General features: G+C 38.5%; 1 protein-coding gene across 7 annotated transcripts in view; it reads right to left on the bottom strand.

Moving 5' to 3' along the window:
* Positions 1–19,107, bottom strand: part of ATRN (attractin) — a 160,014-nt gene that overhangs the window by 53,286 nt on the left and 87,621 nt on the right. For all 7 annotated transcript variants that reach the window (XM_082358973.1, XM_082358967.1, XM_082358968.1 and 4 more), the window contains 5 exons: positions 13,551–13,688; positions 10,019–10,112; positions 7,806–7,858; positions 4,340–4,434; positions 1,480–1,558 (listed from right to left, as the gene is read on the bottom strand). In XM_082358973.1, coding sequence (XP_082215099.1) covers positions 1,480–1,558; positions 4,340–4,434; positions 7,806–7,858; positions 10,019–10,112; positions 13,551–13,688 — 459 coding nt within the window. The remainder of the gene's footprint in view (positions 1–1,479; positions 1,559–4,339; positions 4,435–7,805; positions 7,859–10,018; positions 10,113–13,550; positions 13,689–19,107) is intronic.

Genomic DNA, 19,107 nt, shown 5'->3' with positions numbered 1-19,107 from the left:
AACCCAAATGGCTTTACCAGGATCCCCTACAACTCCTCCCACAGAAACAGGCTACATGTGGCTTTGAAAATCCAGATACCAGTAGAATCCTATTAACAAGCAATGGCATTCACTCTGCCCACAACACTTCCCTTGCTTTGCACTGCCCCCTTAAACCTGTTTGGCAGTGCTCTAGATCCCCCATACCAGGGACACGGATTCAGCCCTCACTTTTTAACTAGCAGTGACTGCAAGTCTCAACAGCAGCAGGGAGGAAGGAGCTCTAGCGGTCACTCAGTCCCTTCTGCTACCAGCTACAACTGACTCTAAATCCCCCCAATCTGATATAAACCTATCCTATTCCCAGGCAGTCCTTCAACATTCCACATTTTCCCTCAGCCAGGAATTCTAGTGTTTATAAAGATTCATGAAATAGGCTTTTCCCATGTCTGAGTTAAATCCTGTGACTGAAGCCAGACTGGCTGGTCCTCATTGAGACTGTCATTGTAAATCAATCACATACTCAGGGATGCCACCTTTCTCCAAACAAAGGCTCTGATAATTCAGACTTTTTCTTAAAGGCCTCTCTTCACTGCAAGTTTCTGAACCTTTTCTGAATTCTACACAATCTTTTAAGATATGATGAACACAAAGTGATGTGCAAAGTAATGTTTTTATTTTGTTTCAGTCTAATTGATTGTGTTTTGACCAAAGAACAGTATTGTGATAGTAATAATGATGATGAAATATAATTACCATTTGATGAGAATATCCCATGTTTCTAGCACTTACACTGAGTACTTCATTTATTATCCCATTTAATCCTCAGAACATTCTACATGGCTGGGTGTTTTTATTACACCATTTCATACCTGCGGAAACTGGCTCAGAAAACAAGTAACAGGGAGAATTCAAATCTAGGTCCGCTGAGCTACATTCTTAACCACTACATCAGGGCCACCCTTTTTTCTTTAGATTTTCTGCTCAGAAGATCTTTAGTAAATCACTGTAAGATAAACAAGACAGCAAAAGCTGTGCTCTTAGAGCTTTATTTAATTCCCAAAGTACATTTTCCCCTGTACCTACTAAAATCTCATTCTATTAAAAATGTTTCCATTTCTTGAAACTGAGTCAATTGCATTTTTCACTTCTGAAGCATGGATGGAGATGATGATGGCAGCGCCACAGCAGAGGCTGCAGCAATGGTATTAATGGTGGTAGTAGGGCAGGGGTCGTGAGCATGTACTGATCTTGATACCATGGCAGGCACTGACAGGTATAGCCAAATTTAATCTACAGTATAAGTATTATTACCTTCTCTTTAAGATGAATAACCCTAAGGGTCTAGAGAGAGATTTTAGACACTTGCTCAAGGTCTTCCAGCTAATAAGTGGCAAAAGTGGGTTTCAAACCCATCTGTCTGTCTCCAGAGCCCCTTTTCTCAACTCTTTCTCAATCAATTATCTCCACTTGGAAGGTCTTCTCTAGGTATGTCTTTACCTGAGAAGCTGGCAGCCCAGGTGATGTTGAGGTTGAAGTTTTTGGAGGCATTGATGAACATGTCCAAATCCCTATTTTGCTGATGAGATGTACAAATAATTAGAAAATGAATTATTGTAACAGTTTCCTGATTTTAAAAGAAAGCAGTAGTTAAATTTTACTACTCTCAACTTTCTTAATTACAAAAAGATATTTTAATGTCTTAAGAGAAACTCATGCTTATAGAATAGTTAGCAAAATTTCTAACCTTAACATAAGCAATATATCCAAAACAAATTTCATTTCCCTCCCATAAAAGTATATGGGATTTAGGGACTTCCCTGGTGGCACAGTGGTTAAGACTTTGTGCTCCCAATGCAGGGGCCCCGTGTTCAATCCCTGGTCAGGGAACTAGATCCCACATGCATGCCGCAACTAAGAGTTCTCATGCCACAACTAAGGAGCCTGCCTGCTGCAACCAAGACCCAGTGCAACCAAATAAATAAATAAATTAGTTAAATTAAAAAAAAAGTATACGGGATTTAATGCTTTATCGAATGCCTAACTCCATGGAAAAGTATCTTTTAAAAAGACCCTCATCAGAGCACAGTGACTTACATCCTGTGACCTATGTTAGGGAATCAGCCTCTTAAGGATCCTCTGGGCAGCCCTTTCCAAATGTCTGAAGAATAAAACACTTGGTCAAGTGTCTCAATTTATACTAACTTATAAATCAAACCTATGTACTTCTGAACCCATAGATTATATACAGTGTAAAGTTCTCCAAAATGGAAGTGGTTTTTAAGGAATAGCACATAAAGCTGAAATAAACTAAATTTAAAAACTTTTAATTGTCTTCACCCATGATTAAGAACATTTTTCTCTTACTAAAATTATTATTTCAAGAGAAATATGACAGAATATGTTTTATTACCTTTGAAAACTTTGTATACCACTTAGAGATACAGCAGTTTGAAGAGCTAGTTTAATTTATTGTGACTCTTGGTTTTAATGACTGAAAAAGGTATCTCTGAGGAATGTGTTGGGCCAGCTGGAAGAAGAGCACTGTCAGTTGTGTTGGGTAAATCATGATACTAATTTTTAGTTTTCCCTGAAATTTGGCTCATAAATCTCTTTCTTGGGGCCAAAAAATTGTTTTTCCAAATGAGTCAGATGTTGTGTTTTAAATTTTTGAATCCAATCCTGCTGAAATTCTTCACATTGAAAGATTTTTAAAACAGGTTAGAAAATTGAGATTTTAAAGAGCATTCTTTTGATAGTTTTTACAGCACAAAAATTACAACAATGGAAGCATTTCCAAACAGCTATTTCCAAAACGTGATCTCCAAACCAGAAGTTTCTCTCATAAAGCAGTTACCTTCTCATTTATTGATAAGGCCTCATCATTCTCTTAAAGGGACAGCTCAAGTGTTTATTTACTTATTTATTTATTTAGAGGCGTCACGGCATGTGGGATCTTAGTTCCCTGACCAAGGATCGAACCCGTGCCCCCTGCAGTTGGAAGCATGGAGTCCTAAACACTGGACCGCCAGGGAATTCCCTATTTTTTAATATTTGCTGGTAGCACATTACTAGCGATTACTTCTTTCCCTGGAAAGGATTAATAACCTTGAAATCTTGGTGCTTTTGTAAAAGACAGGACACATACATTGTGTAACTATTAAATATTCTGTCATAAGAGAAACAAGGCAGTAAATAAATTTCATGTGTGGTACTTTTGCTATAGCCTTATTCTAAAAAATTAAAAAAAAAATTCTGGTCAGTACAGCCACTGAAATGATATACCAACACAGTTTTTCCACAAAACATTTTCATTGAAAGTCATTTATTATTTTTACTTAAAAAGCTATTCACTCATGAGAATGTATCTTCTCTAGTACATCTCTTCTTAATTTTATCATTGAAGTGGAATACAAAAAACAAATCTTACTTTCATTTAATTGTAAACATCCCACACTGGACTCCATTTTACTACTGATTTATTTATTTCTTAAATCTAGCAGTGCTTGCTGATAACATCCGTTATCAAAGGAATATACTTTGGCTTATTATCATATTGTTTTCCATGTATTATTTGTTACATTTATTGTATTTTTGTAATGGTAAATGGCTTTGTGTATGTTGATGAAAAATAAGAAACCTCCAAGGAGGCTCCTAAATAATTTACCATCAGGTTTAGTAAAATTTCATTATGTACCAGAGGAGGTATTAAATGACTTTATATTTCACTGAAGAAATCATATAGGTGCATGTTCATACTCTAGATGCTTTACTTTTAAATATCATGCTGTGTTGGCTCCCTTTTACCTCTAGGTAATACCTTATGGCAGGCTGGGGTTTACCATTAACAACAGTAGATATAAAAATACATTTCAAATAGTTACCTTAGTAATTTCAATTATTTCTGGCTGACTTCTTCACTGTTTTTACCTCTTAATGAGGATAAGAACTCATTCTAGGAGCATAAGTGTCACCCCTGCCTTGCATCACTGGTATTAATTTCCATTCTGAGAGAGTAAATCTGGGTTCTGACACTGCCCCCCTAACAGGGAAGTTCCCCTTGCAGTCTCCTCTCCTTTCCTGTATGGGGCTGTGATGGGCTGATGGGCAAACCAAGTATGTGTGGAGTCAATGTCACTCTGTATATCAGATCATGGTAAATCTTAACAACATGGTAAATCTCACCTTTTAAATAGAAAGGAGATAAATGTAGATTCTAACATTTCTTTCCTGTACCTCTAAACATCATCCTGTGGACTCCACTCTGGAGACCGCCGCTAAGGCACTGCTTCTATCCATAGTGACCAAGAAAAAGTTCCACACAAATTCAAAACAAAGTAAGAAGACTTTTAAATCTTACTTCATCAGGTGTAGCCACAAAATTGATGGCTGTGTAATAGCGGTCATCTTCCTGGGATAGGCTAAAGGTGAACTGATAGTCAATAAGAAGAGTATCTATGGAAAGAAAGAAATATGTATTTAAAAACTGAAACGAAACAAAACAGAATAGGTCTCTAGAGATACAGATTGATTTTCTCATAAATATTCAACAGCCAGGAAAGCACTTTTGGCAAAGTCTGTGGGCAATGTCATTTTGTTTGAGTTAACCCACCAAAACCTCCTTGTATCATGACCCTGGTTGAGATTTTAGGCTCCAAGCTAACTTACCTACAAATATTAATTGAGCATCTATTTATGCTTAAAGATACAAAGCTATAAATTAATGGTATAAAAGAAACCAAGACTCCAAGTAAAAATGGTTGATTCCAGGTTTGGGGCAAGGAATATGTGCCTCAGTTATCTTATTCTAGAAAGCAAGAAAGCATTCAAAGACTAATGTAATGTAGCAAAAGAACATAGCTTGAAAAAGAGCCTACTGGCTAAAGATAGTATAATTTAATTCTAAGAAGTAATGTACAATTCAACAACCCGATTTAAAAATGGGCAAAGACTTAATAGATATTTCTCCAAAGAAGATATACAAATGGCCAATAAGCACATGAAAAGGTGCTCAACATCAATGATCATTAGGGAAATACAAATCAAAACCACAATGAGATAACACATCACCTGTAGTAGGATGGCTATCACCAAAAAAAGTGTTGGTGAGGATGTGGAGAAATTGGAATCCTTGTGCACTGCTGGTGGGAATGGTGCAGCTGCTGTGAAAAACAGTATGGCAGTTTCTCAAAAAATTAAAATAGAATTACCAAATGATCCAGCAATTCCACTTCTGAGTATATCCCAAAAGAACTGGAAGTAGGATCCTGAAGGGCTATTTGTACAACCATGTTCATAGCAGCCAAAGAGATCATAGCCCAATGGTGGAAGCAAACCAAGTGTCCATCAACAGATGAATGGATAAACAAAATGTGGTATATACATTCAATGGAATATCACTCAGTCTTAAAGAGAAAGGAAATTCTGACACATGCTACAACATGAATGAACCTTGAGGACATTATGCTAAATGAAATAAATGTATCACAAAAAGACAAATACTGTATATTTCCACTTATATGAGGTACCTAGAATAGTCAAAGTCATATAGACAAAGTAGAATGGTGGTTGTTAGAGGGTAGGGGAAGAGGGAAATGGGGAGTTGTTGGTAAGTTTATTTTTAACTGTTCAAAAAACTGCCAAATGATTTTCCAAAGTGGAAAACCATTTTATAGTCCCACAAAAAATTTATAAGGGTTTCACTTTCTCCACATCATTGCTAAAACTTGGTATTGGCTTTTATTTTTCAAGACAGAGAAATATAAGGTACCAGATTACAAAAAATTAATTGATATGGTTTCAGGTTTCACTTTATAAACTAACCTTTAAGAAATGACCAGTTGCCTGGTTTTGATATGGTATCAAAGGATAATACCCAGTTACCTGAAAAGGTTATTAAAACACTCCATCCTTTTCTAACTATATGTCTGGTGGGGCCAGGTTTTTTTTGTGTGTACTTTAACCAAAGAGACATAGTGCAACAGATTGAATGCAGAAGCATATATGAGAATCCAGTTGTCTTCTATTAAGCCACTGTATTGGCTTTTGATTCTAGTCATTCTACGGGTGTATCTCACTGTGTTTTTTTCGGCTCCGTTGGGTCTTTGTTGCCGCGTGCGGGCTTTCTCTAGTTGTGGCTAGTGGGGGCTACTCTTCGTTGCGGTGCATGGGCTTCTCATTGCGGTGGCTTCTTTTGTTGCAGAGCACGGGCTCTAGGCAGGCGGGCTTCAGTAGCTGTGGTGCGTGAGCTCAGTAGTTGTGGCTCACGGGCTCTAGAGCACGGGCTCAGTAGTTATGGCACATGGGCTTAGCTGCTCTGCGGCATGTAGGATCTTCCCGGACCAGGGCTCGAACCCGTGTCCCCTGCATTGGCAGGTGGATTCTTAACCGCTGCACCACCAGGAAAGCCCCCTCATTGTGGTTTTAATACACATATCCCAAATGTCTAACAATGTTACACATTTCTTCATGTGCTTATTGGCAATTCGTCTATCTTCTTTGGTGAAATGCCTATTCAAATCTTTGTTTTTAACTGAAATTGTCCCCTTATCCAGTTGTAAGAGTTCTTTATATATTCTGAATACAAACTCTTAATCAAAGATACGCTTTGTAAACATTTTCCTTAGTCTGTAGCTTGTTTTTTACTTTTTTTAAAATTAATTAATTAATTTATTTTTGGCTGCGTTGGGTCTTCATTGCTGCGCGTGAGCTTTCTCTAGTTGTGGTGAGTGGGGCCTCCTCTTCATTGCAGTGTGTGGGCTTCTCATTGTGGTGGCTTCTCTTGTTGTGGAGCATGGGCTCTAGGCGCGTGTGCTTCAGTAGTTGTGGCATGCAGGCTCAGCAGTTGTGGCTCGCGGGGTCTAGAGCACAGGCTCAGTAGTTGTGGTGCACGGGCTTAGTTGCTCTGTGGCATGTGGGATCTTCCTGGACCAGGGATTGAACCCGTGTCCCCTGAATTGACAGGCGGATTCTTAACCACTGCGCCACCAGGGAAGTCCCTTTTTACTTTTTAAACAGTATTTTTTAAAAACACAAGTTTTAAATTTGGTAAGTCCTAATAAACGAGTTTTTCTTTTATGAATTGTGCTTTTCGAATCACATCTAAGGACCTTTTCCCATATACAAGGTCATGAAGTTTTTCTCTTGTTTTTTTCTAGAAAAACACATTTATAGGTTCTAGCTGGACATGAATTTTGAGGGGACATTATTTAACCCAGAAAAGCCAGTATATAATTATAGCAGAATGTGAAAACATTAGCTCATTTTCCTCTGGTTCCATAATCTGACCTAGTATGTGGATTCTCCTACAAGAAGAAAATGCATTTACCCATAAGGACCTGGTCACCTTGCCAGATTTACCATTCACTGTAAGTCAGTCACTAGATATTTTATTTTACATATTAGTTCCTAGAGAGGTGGTTAACACAAATCAGTTTCAGAGAGGATAACTTCAACTATATTTTAAGAATTCTGTTTTTGATCGATCCTAAAATATGACATACAATGACCCCAACCAGATAATGGCAAATGAAATAAGGTTTCAAGAGAACGTAAATCAGGAGAGCCAGAGACGTGTATCTCTGTACTCTTCCCTGATATTTGCTATGGACATACTGATATAAACCACAACCAGAATTAAAGCAGCTTAAAATAGTATTTACATATGTATTAAATTTAATAGAATGTAACACATCAAATTAGGCAACACTTCTATGGGTGGTTACTATATTCCTATAGCACTTATCATTCTCAAACCATGTTAAAGAAAATAATGTTTTACTGAACTACTTTGCTTCTAGACAAATGAGAACTGCAAAAACACTTACAATAACATGTTCCTTTGAGAGGGTTTCCTTGGTATCGATTTTCTACTTCACATCTGGGGGAAAAAAATGAAAAAAATGAAGATTATTTTCTGTTGTTACTTAGAATCTACATTCACTTTAAAATCAAGTAGATCTTTTTATATAAACTACCAGTTTTTTTTGTTTTTAAAATTTATTTATTTATTTATTTATTTATTTTTGGCTGTGTTGGGTCTTCGTTTCTGTGCGAAGGCTTCCTCTAGTTGCAGCGAGCGGGGGCCACTCTTCATCGTGGTGCGCGGGCCTCTCACTATCGCGGCCTCTCTTGTTGCGGAGCATAGGCTCCAGACGCGCAGGCTCAGTAGTTGTGGCTCACGGGCCCAGTTACTCCGTGGCATGTGGGATCTTCCCAGACCAGGGCTCGAACCCGTGTCCCCTGCATTGGCAGGCAGATTCTCAACCACTGCACCACCAGGGAAGCCCAAACTACCAGTTTTTGAGTCAGTATAATTACATTCTTCACTGTTACTCAAATCAGATGGACTAACAAGACTTTGCATTCATTTTCAATGCTGACTGCCCAGCAGTTCACACCACCACCAACTGATAAACACTTGCCAAAGCACATGAGATAAATTCAAATAAAATAAAATTTAGATCCTATTTATTATCATGAAAAACACATGTTCACTTTTGTATGGACTAAATAGTCTTCTAAAAGTGCAGTTAAAACAGTTTTCAAATTGATTTACCTGTGGTTAGTTGCTAATAAAGTAGTAAGTTTTTATCCATTTTGGAATGTGTGGGTGTAGATGAGACTGTGGCAAAGGCAAACTGTTTAGATAAGATTATGCCACAAGATGTAAATGGTGGCTAAGTGGAAGAACGGCTATCTTACATGTGTTTTTCTCCTAGGGCCATCTAGCTGTCTGTTTTTATTACTGCAATAAAATCAGAGCTGTTATTGAAAAAGAATAAAAACATTTTTCATATATTCACTTTTCCTGGATAAATTGAACCTGTTCTTTAAATACAAGTGAGAGAAGGCTAAAAACCAAGAATCACTTAAAAAACAAAACACAAAAAACAACCCTTGGACATGGTTCATCAGTCTGGAGAAAAAAATAAGTTCTAGTAAAAAAGAATTATTAATTTCCTCATAAATATCATCTATGAACATCAGTAAAACCCAGGCTCCCACTTTACAAAGTGATTCAGGCAGGCACAATAGCTATGAACTGTGAGGAAAGAAGGGGAAAGCTTGGGTGAAGCACTTTTGCCAGATAAATAATACAAGGATGTTGTATCTTTTTATCTAGAGTGATTATCAGCACTTGTTTATATTTAAAATTTCCTAAAGAGAAAGTCTTTCACTAGATCTACACTTCATTTCTTTGTTGTATACCATTAACTGAAGGCAGGGGTTATTAATTTTGCTCTATTACATTTTTCTATTTACAGGAGCCTAGATTTAAAAATTAAATTGAGAGCTTATTTTATGAGGTTTTCTGGTGAGGCAGAGGGACCCTGGGGAACAATCTCTCTTGTTTCAACTCACCAGGACACTAAAAACAATTACCACTAGCCTCACTATTGATAGATGGGGAAAATGAGGCTTAACACAGTTAAGTGATTTGCCTCAACAGCACCCTACTCAGTGGAGGCACAGCCAGTGCTGAATCCCCACATCTGCCTGATGCTGTTTGCATCCTCATGGATGGGAACCCCAAACTCTTCCCCGGAAAATGTTTGACATACTTCACCAAGGAAAATGCTAGAACAGGGAGGGTGTGTTAAAGGCAAGATGACCTCTCTATTAGACAACCAAAATGCCAAATAAAATACTGTCCTGGAATACCAGCTCTTCTAACTCTATCTTTTAGGAAAATCTCCTGATATGACAAAAATCAAGTTGTTAGTGAAGTTAAAAGACTAATCCAAGTCAGCAAGCAAGGAACTGTCAGTGTCACTCAAACATAAAATTGTGATTTAAAGAGCCATTAAGGAATTACTGCTAAACTGACAACCTTCCCAGTATGGAGGGTGACTAAATTACACCTATCTGAAGGAGAAAGGGCAAAACTTCAAGTCAATCAACTTGGGATCCCTCAGAGCCCACGGCAACAAGGCCCAGAGAAAAGGGTGGCTCTTGGGGTTCAGGCAGTTTCACAGCCCCTTGGCCCTCCCTGATGAGGTATGGCCTGTGGCAGGAGTCCCAGGAGTGTGGTACTCACAGCTGGCACTCGTCCCCCTTGACACCCTTGGTGGTGCAGAAGCACTTGCCCGTGTTGGTATCGCACAGCGACGCGTGCCCATTGCACTTGCATGCTGGGGAGAAGGAAAAGGAAAGTGGGTGGTCACAACTGGCTTAAAAGATTACCACTATTAGAGACTTTTCCTAAAACAAATAATATTATCTCAACTGGATTCAACAGGAAAGCCAGGTAAAATAAATGCATTCATTTAAGGGGTACAATTCTTGTTTTTTAGCTAGTGATTTATCTCAAATAATGTCAAGGCAACATTAAAGAAGCCAAAGTCACAGGCCAGGAGGAAAGAGAAATATCAGTGTCTGCTGCCAATCTGAGGTCATCCCTCTGCAACAGACTTTGCAATAGACTTTGCAAAGATCTTTGCAATAGACTCCGTTTTTCACTATCACCATTCTCTCATTCACTCAATAAACATTTCTGAAGCATCTCCAGTGTGGCACACAGACACAGTCCCTGTCCTCATAGAGACCTCTGAGCGATGACTGCCCTCTGGGGGGAGGGTTGGTCTGGCTAAGCTCTGCCTTAGCTGAGGAGACTTCTCCACAATGGCCACGCTTCTGAGGCAGGATTCCAATGGCAGGTCAGTGTTTCAGCGGCCCTCTAGGATTCACACCCTTGCCTGCCTTCTTCTTCCTTAACAGCAGATGACTTGTCATCTCCCTCCTCTAGCCACTAACACATCTCCACCTTCTTTCATCCAACACATAAGTGTGAGTTATGACAAACTTTATACTCCAGGTGAAATAAATGAATCCTTTTGCTCAATACCTTTTCACTCTACAAACTGTTTTTCTGTGAATAAATTAAAAGTATTAGGCTGGAGATCGGTGTACTTTTAAAGGAAATCCGGTGGAGAAAAAAAATCCAAAGAAACCTATGAATAGAATAGTGCAGTGGCGAAGAAAATTTATGCTGGAGTGAGAAACACTAGGGTTCAACTCGGGGCTCTACTGAGGATGGAGAGAGGTGCAGTGTGCTAACAAAAGCAAAGGCCTAAAGTTCAGTTTGCCTGGGTTTGAATTCAGGTCCCTCCACTTAGCTCCCTTTCTAAGTCAGCCTCCTCATCCATGTGACAGGGATAATAACAGTGCCTATCCCGTAGGGTTTTGGGGAGGATTAAATGAGATAATACATGAATAAAACACAGTAAGCATTCAAAAACTCATCGTTGTTATCCATGGCTTAAGGACTATACAATTCTAAGAAGAAAACATTAAAGACTTGGTGTCACTCACAGTATTTTTTTTTTTTTCTTTTGGGCCCATCACCACCTGCTCATCTTTGAAGGTGAAGCACAGGCAGTGTTTTTCTTTTCTTTTTTAAAATTAATTAATTAATTAATTTATTTATTTTTGGCTGTGTTGGGTCTTCATTTCTGTGTGAGGGCTTTCTCTAGTTGCGGCAAGCGGGGGCCACTCTTCATCGCGGTGCGCGGGCCTCTCACTATCGTGGCCTCTCTTGTTGCGGAGCACAGGCTCCAGACGCACAGGCTCAGTAGTTGTGGCTCATGGGCCTAGTAGCTCCACGGCATGTGGGATCTTCCCAGACCAGGGCTCGAACCCGTGTCCCCTGCATTGGCAGGCAGATTCTCAACCACCACGCCACCAGGGAAGCCCACTCACAGTATTTTTAAATCATGCTTTCTATTATGGATTGTGACTCTAAAAAATAAAGCTAGCTCTGAGTTCTGAACAACTGTACTCAGGCCTCACAGATGCCACAGAGGAGAATGTAATTTTTCTAAGATGAGAGCTGAAGATATGGGGATGATGGCACCCTCACAGTGGCACAACCAGGCCCAACAGCTAAAGTCACACATCCTGGATATGGTTCTCAGCATGGCCAAATCTCACACTGAGACCTTGGGCAGACTACTTGATCCTGAGGATAATAAAAGCAGCACTGTCTCAGGTAGCTACCAGCACAATGCCTTATATATACTCACCACTCAATAATGTCAAGTACTCTGATCTCTGTCTAATGGATGAAATCTATTCACAAAGAGTGAAAAAACAGTTTTACTTAATACCTTTTAATCTGAGCAAGAAATTTTACTTAAGAGTGGTGAGAAAGGACATCAGAAGAGTAATAATAATTGCTCACATCTACCTGTTATGTCCTGCTGACTGCTTTCATTTCAACAACCACTCTACTATCCCCATTTTACAGATGAAGCAACTAAACCCCAGGGAGGTTCCACTAGGACACTAACTCTCTTCTGGATGCTCTGGGGTCAGATTCTCAAGAGCCATGCTAAGGAGTTTGGAGGTGGGATATGGCAAGTAGGTAGAGATTTTCCTTTCTTATGTATTTTCCTACTAAGACCTGACGGGTCTTTCCACTATAAACTAGAACAAACCAAAAAGTAGTTTATTGGTATCACTTGTCATTTTAAAAAATATAATTTGTGTACTAACAATAAAGTACCCTATTGCTTACAGGAATCTATTTGACATGTATGGGGAAACATGGGACTACTTAAATCTTTAAAAATAGTAGAAGTACTGAGGAGTCCAGCTCCTGGTTAAAAACCTACATGTGATTTTTGAGGCCGAACCATAGACAATGACAAAGGCTTTCCCTGGTGGGCCGTACCAGGAAAGCTGCCCTCCCCACACCAGCCTGGGTGGAAGTCTCTGAGGGGGGTTGAGTCAAGGTCTCAGGTCACCTGGCCGGCCACTCTCTTTCACATATTTGCATTCCTAGCTCAGGCACGTTCATTCCTAGGTCTCTTTATCTGAGGCCTTGGGCAGGGGTCTTCTTCAGTCACCTCTGCTGAGCTTCCATATGGAGGAGGAGGGGAACCTCAAAGAGGCTTTACCCACTCTCAGTCTCAGGTACTTTTCCACTCTTAGTCCTTCCCCTTCACCCTCCCTCCCGACCCCAGGGTCCATAAAAGGCTTTTTGCTGGGCCTCCCTCAACAACGAGTTGACCCCCAAGCCTATGCTGATCCACTTGACACTCAACCAGCGCACCATTCCAGGAGGGAAAGTGGAACAAGGGGAGTCAGTGCTTTCTCCAGTTTAAGCCTCTTGCTTATACCATCACAGTAAGTGATTAAAGGCTTAACTCCTTCATTTTTTTCTTTTTAATATTTATTTATTTGGCTGCGCCGGGTCTTAGTTGTGGCATGCAGGATCCTTGTTGCCGCACGGGGGATCTTTAGTTGTGGCATGCAGGCTCACAGTTGCGGCATGTGGGATCTAGTTCCCTAACCAAGGATCGAACCCGGGCCCCTTGCATTGAGCGTGCAGTCTTAACCACTGGACCACCAGGGAAGTCCTTCATTTTTGACTAGTTGCTTTAATGGCTACTCTGACACTAGGCAGCTCTGCTCTCTCTCCTCCAGCTCAGCTGAGCTCCTGACAAGTATAACTTAAGAAATGCAATATCTGAAACCAAGTGGCTTTTTTCCTCCAAGATATACAAGTCAAACAGACGCATTATGTGCCACCTGGTTTGCAATCAGTAACCCTGAAAAATTTGACTTACGTTGACATTTTCCCCCATTGGTCGGATCACCATAGAAGCCAGATATGCAGGTCTCACAATGCTTGCCCGTGGTCAGGTTCTCACACTTCTCACAGATACTCTGATTAATGCATTTGCTGTGGCCATTGCACTGGCAAGCTGAAAGAAAGAATTTTAAGGGGCTTTTCCTATGGTACAGCTGGGTGGAGTACGTTCCACAAGATTTATTTGCAATGATCTAAGTTCCTTATTGCTTCTAAATAATCATCAAAACTAGTTTGAGAAATAAGATCAAAACATCAAAAAAGAGCTAGTTCAGGAAAATCAGAAATATACCACAGCAAGGTGAAAGTCCAGAGCCATTAAAAAAAAAGTTTTTGTTGTTATTCATTGTAAAAATAATATATGCTCATGATAGTAAATTTGAAAAATACAAGGAAAGGGAAAAAAAAATCATACAATTTCACCACCCAGAGATCACTGTCCACATTTGGATCTTTCTTTCCAGTATTTTTTTCTATACAGTTTTACACAGTTGTGGTCATATTAATTTTCAATTTTGATTTTTTAAAATGTAGATCACAATTATTTTACCACATTATTTTATCTATCATAAACAAAACTTTAAATGGCAGAATGATTTCTATGAAGCCAAACAGTCACTTAACCATTACATTTTGATATTTAGTTTGCTTTCAATTTTTCATTTTTAGAAAAATAACCATGTTTATATGTAAACATTTCTATAAGTGGAATTACTGATTCCTGATGCATACAGGAGTTTACAACTAGAAAGGCATATGAGGCCTAGACCTCTCAGGGCTGCTCAGGACAGTTGTGCACTGCATACTTCAGGTGGGGTCACTCATGTAGTGCACAACCTGTAAGCAGACCTGTCTTTTTTTCTCCTTAGCTCTATTGAGATATAACTGACATATAACATTGTGTAAATCTAAAGTGCACATTTAAAGTATACAATGTGTTGATTTGATACACTTACTGCAAAATGATGACCACCATAGCTATACCTAACACCTGCATCATGTCACATAATTACCATTTCTTTTTTGTGGTGAAACATTTAAGATCTGCTCTTTTACAGATCTGTCTTGGTTGATCAATGTCATACAGTCTCCACCTTGACAACTTTCCATGGCCTTGCACCTGTTCTGTTTACCCACCTGCTTTCTACCCCATCCCTGTAGGTATTTGAGTTGTTTTAAATAGACTGCAACTGAAGAACTTAAAAATGACTACATCAAATATTCCACCAAAATTGCTTAAGATCTGTGGACTATACATGTTTTTCCTGTGAAGATGAGCAACTGTGCACATAGCAACAGGGCAAAGCACAACACCAGAAAAATGTAATACCTAAAATCATTTACCAAAATATCTGTATTCTGGTTCAAGATAAAAAGATTGAACAAATGCTTCTCTCTCTCTTCCTCTTCAAGATCTCACTGAAATTATAGAAGAAATGTAAAAACAAGGGTTTGGGATAAGAGGAAAAGGTGCTATGAGAAGTACTGAGAGATACTTCTGAAGCACTGAATTTCTAGCCAGAACGCCCCAAGTGGGGAGGCACGTGGCACAACCATGAACATGCCAAATGCATCCACACACCTGGTCCGTTGCTCCTTCCTTCCTCCACTGTGGAAGGAATGCAGACCATTCAACAACAGCCAGAGCAGACCAGAGCTGGAGAGCCCTGGTACTAGCTAGCCAGCCTCTCCCTTAGGACATCACATCACACCTTCATGACACCTCAGTTCACCCAGTACTCATAAGCTTAGACATTCAGTTATAAATACAAATCAACCTTGAGGAATCACTAGTATGAGAAAATCATCAACCTAAAAGCACCACCTAGATAAACACACAGAATGACTAACTCTGAAGGAAGGATTAATGCAAGAAACTTAAGAGAACGAAAAATACTAATTTTAGCAAATTCAAGGAGGCTTCAGAGATCATTGCATTCATAAAATAAGAAAGCAAGCTCTGGAAGAAACCCTCACAATATTTAGAGACCTTGCAAAATGAAAAGGATAAAACAAAATCAGACACAAAACAAAAACCCTTCAATAGATTAAACAGGAGAACACATATAGCCAAAAAGCTACTTGCCAGAAAATAACAGGAACAGCTGTATGCCAACAAATTTGATCACTTAGATGAAACAGAAAAATTCCTATAAAATACAGGTTACCCAAACTGACTCAAGCAGAAATAGAAAAGCTGCCTGTATTATACTTTACTTACCTATACTAAGAGACTGAATGAATAATCAAAACTCTTCCCACAAAGAAAAATCCAAGCCCAGATGGCTTCACTGGTGAATTCTACCAGTACTTAAAGAAGAATTAATACTAATACTTTTGCAAACTCTTTCAGTAAATACAAGAGGAGGGAATACTTCCCTACTCACTCTATGAAGCCAGTACTACCCTGGTACCAAAGTCAGACAGTCATCACAAGAAAGAAAACTATAGAACAGACCTATATCTCTCATGAAAACAGACACAAAATACCCAACTAGCAAACTAAATCCAGCAACACTGTAAAAAGGATTATGCATCATGAGCAAATGGGCTTTATCCCAGGAATGAATGACTGGTTTAATACCCTTAAATCAATTAGTATAACATAATATTAATAAACTAAAGAACAAAACCACATCATCATTGTGATACAGAAAAAGCATTTGACAAAATCCAGCACCCAATCACGACAAAAGCCCTCAAAAGTCTAGGAATAGAAGGAAAATTTCTCAACCTGATAAAGGACAAGTATGAAAAAACTAAGGCTAACATCATACATAATGGAAAAAGACTGAATTCTTTCCCTCTAAGATCAGGAACAAGAAAATGATGTCCACTCTCACCACTTTTATTCAACATTGTACTGGAATTTCTAGCCAGGCCAATTAGCCCCCCAAAATTTTTTTTTAAAAAGGTATCCAGATAGGAAAGACAGTAGAACTGTCTTTCTTAGTAAACAACACAACCCTGTATATAGAAAACCCTAATCCACTAAAAAACTAGTAGAAATAATGAGTTTAGCAAGGTTGCACGATACAAGATTAACATACAAAATCAACTGTATTTCTACATATTAACAATGAACAATCAGAAAACGAAATTAAGATAATTCCATTCACAATACCATGAAGAAGAATAAAATACTTTGTATAGTAAATTTAAGAAAATAAGCATAAGATATATACATTGAAAACTTTATAAAACATTGCTGAAAGAAAATAAAAAACTAAAGAAATAGAAAGACATTCCAGGTTCATAAACTAAAAGGCTTAATATTGTTAAGATGGTAATATACCCCCAGTTGGTCTATAGATTCAATGCAATCTCTATCAAATGTCAGCTGGCTTTCTGTTGATGTTACTGAAACTGACAAGTTCATCCTAAAATTCATATGGAAATTCAAAGAACCCAGAACAGCCATGACAATCTAGAAAAATAAGAACAAAGTTGGAGGACTCAGACTTCCCAATTTCAAAACTTACTACAAAGCTACAGAAATCAAGAGTGTGATACCAGCATAAGGACAGACATATAGGTCAATGCAATAGAAATGAGAGTCCAGAAATAAGTTCTTACATTCAACTGATTTTCAACAAATGTGCTCCCAAAATTCCATAGTAAAAAAACAGTCTTTTCAACAAATGGTGCAGGGACAACTGGTTAACTACATGCAAAAAGATAAATTTGGACCCCTACCTCACACCATATACAAAAATTAACTCAAAATGAATTACGGACCTAAATACAAAGAGATAAATCTATGTAACCTTAAAGAGAAAACACAGGAGTAATTGCGATTTTTGGGTTAGTTAGGCACTGACTTCTTAGATACAATACCAAAAGCACATGGGAAAAACGAAATCTTTTGTATTTCAAAAGATACCATAAGAAAGTAAAAAGAAACCCATGGAATGGGAGAAAATATTTGCAAACTGTATAACCAATAAGGGACTTGTATCTAGATTCATAAAGAACTCTTATACGTCAACAGTAAAAAGATAATGCAATTTAAAACTGGGCAAAGAATTTGAATAGACAGTTCTCCAAACACATACAAATGGCCAATAGGATGCTCAACTTCATTAGTCATTAGGGAAATGCAAGTCAAAACCACAGTGAGATACCATTTCTCATATACTAGAACAGCTACAATCAAACAGACAGACACAAGTATTGATAAGGATGTGGAGAAATCTGAACCTTTCTACACTGCTAGTGAGAATGAAAAATGGTACAGCTACTTTGGAAAACTTTGTGCCCATTATTCCCCATTTCTGCCCCCGGCCCTAAGCAACCAATAATCTACTTTTTGTCTCTATATATTTGCCCTTTTTTGGACATTCCATATAAGTGATATCATATAACATATAGCCTTTGTATCTGACTGCTTTTGCACAGCATATTTTCGAGGTTCATTCATGTTGTAGAATGTATCAGTACTTTATATTCCTTTTTATTGTCAAATAGTATTCCATTGTATGAATGTACCACATTTTGCTTATCCACTCGCTGGCTGACAGACATCTGGGTTGTTGCCACTTTTGTCTATTATGAATAATACTTCTATGAGCACTCAGTACAAGTTTTTTTTTTTTTTAATAAATTTATCTATTTATTTATTTTTATTTTTGGCTGCGTTGGGTCTTTGTTGCTGTGCGCGGGCTCTTCTCTAGTTGTGGCGAGTGGGGGCTACTCTTTCTTGCGGTGAGCAGGCTTCTCACTGCAGTGGCTTCTCTTGTTGCGGAGCACGGGCTTCAGTAGTTGTGGCTTGTGGGCTCTAAAGCGCAGACTCAGCAGTTGTGGCGCACCGGCTTAGCTGCTCTGTGGCATGTGGGATCTTCCCGGACCAGGGCTTGAACCCGTGTTTCCTGCATTGGCAGGCGGATTCTCAACCACTGCACCACCAGGGAAGCCCCTCAGTACAAGTTCTTGTGTGGACATATATTTTCAATTCTCTTGGGTATATACTGGGCTATATGATGGATCTATGTTTAACTTTTTGAGGAACTGCCAAATTGTTTTCCAAAGTGGCTACAGCATTTTACATTCCTACCAACAATTAATGAGAATTCCAGTTTCCTGAATGATGTTGAGTATCTTTTCATGTGCTTATTTGAGTTTAAAGAGTTCTTTATGTATTCTGGACATTAGCTTCTTAACAGACATAAAATTTGTAAATATTTTCCTATATCCTGTGTATTTTCATTTTACCTGATATATTCTTGATATTAGTGGAAAAGCACAGATTTAACTATTTCATTAATTAAACCACTAGTAGATTAGAAATGCAACTGTAGATCCTCCAAAATCTCAGGAAAAAAGGAACAAAGAGAATTTAATCCAGTTCTGTAGATAAAAAGCTGGTTTCTCATTTTATTTTGCATTTTCCTGCTCTACTTCCTTTTCTGAGAATGACTTTATATCCTTTTGATAGGAAGAGAATAAAGGGACAAAGTAGGTGATTAAACAGTTAATCCCACTAGGGGATTGTAAGTAGAAAAAAATATGGGAGACCCCTGTAAGTTAATGATCAC

The sequence above is a fragment of the Balaenoptera borealis genome, assembly GCF_965194805.1.
Source record: "Balaenoptera borealis genome assembly, chromosome: 16".
In the NCBI taxonomy this organism is placed as follows: Eukaryota; Metazoa; Chordata; class Mammalia; order Artiodactyla; family Balaenopteridae; genus Balaenoptera; species Balaenoptera borealis.
Note: the sequence above shows the minus strand (reverse complement) of the source record. Positions and strands in the feature narration are given on the sequence as shown.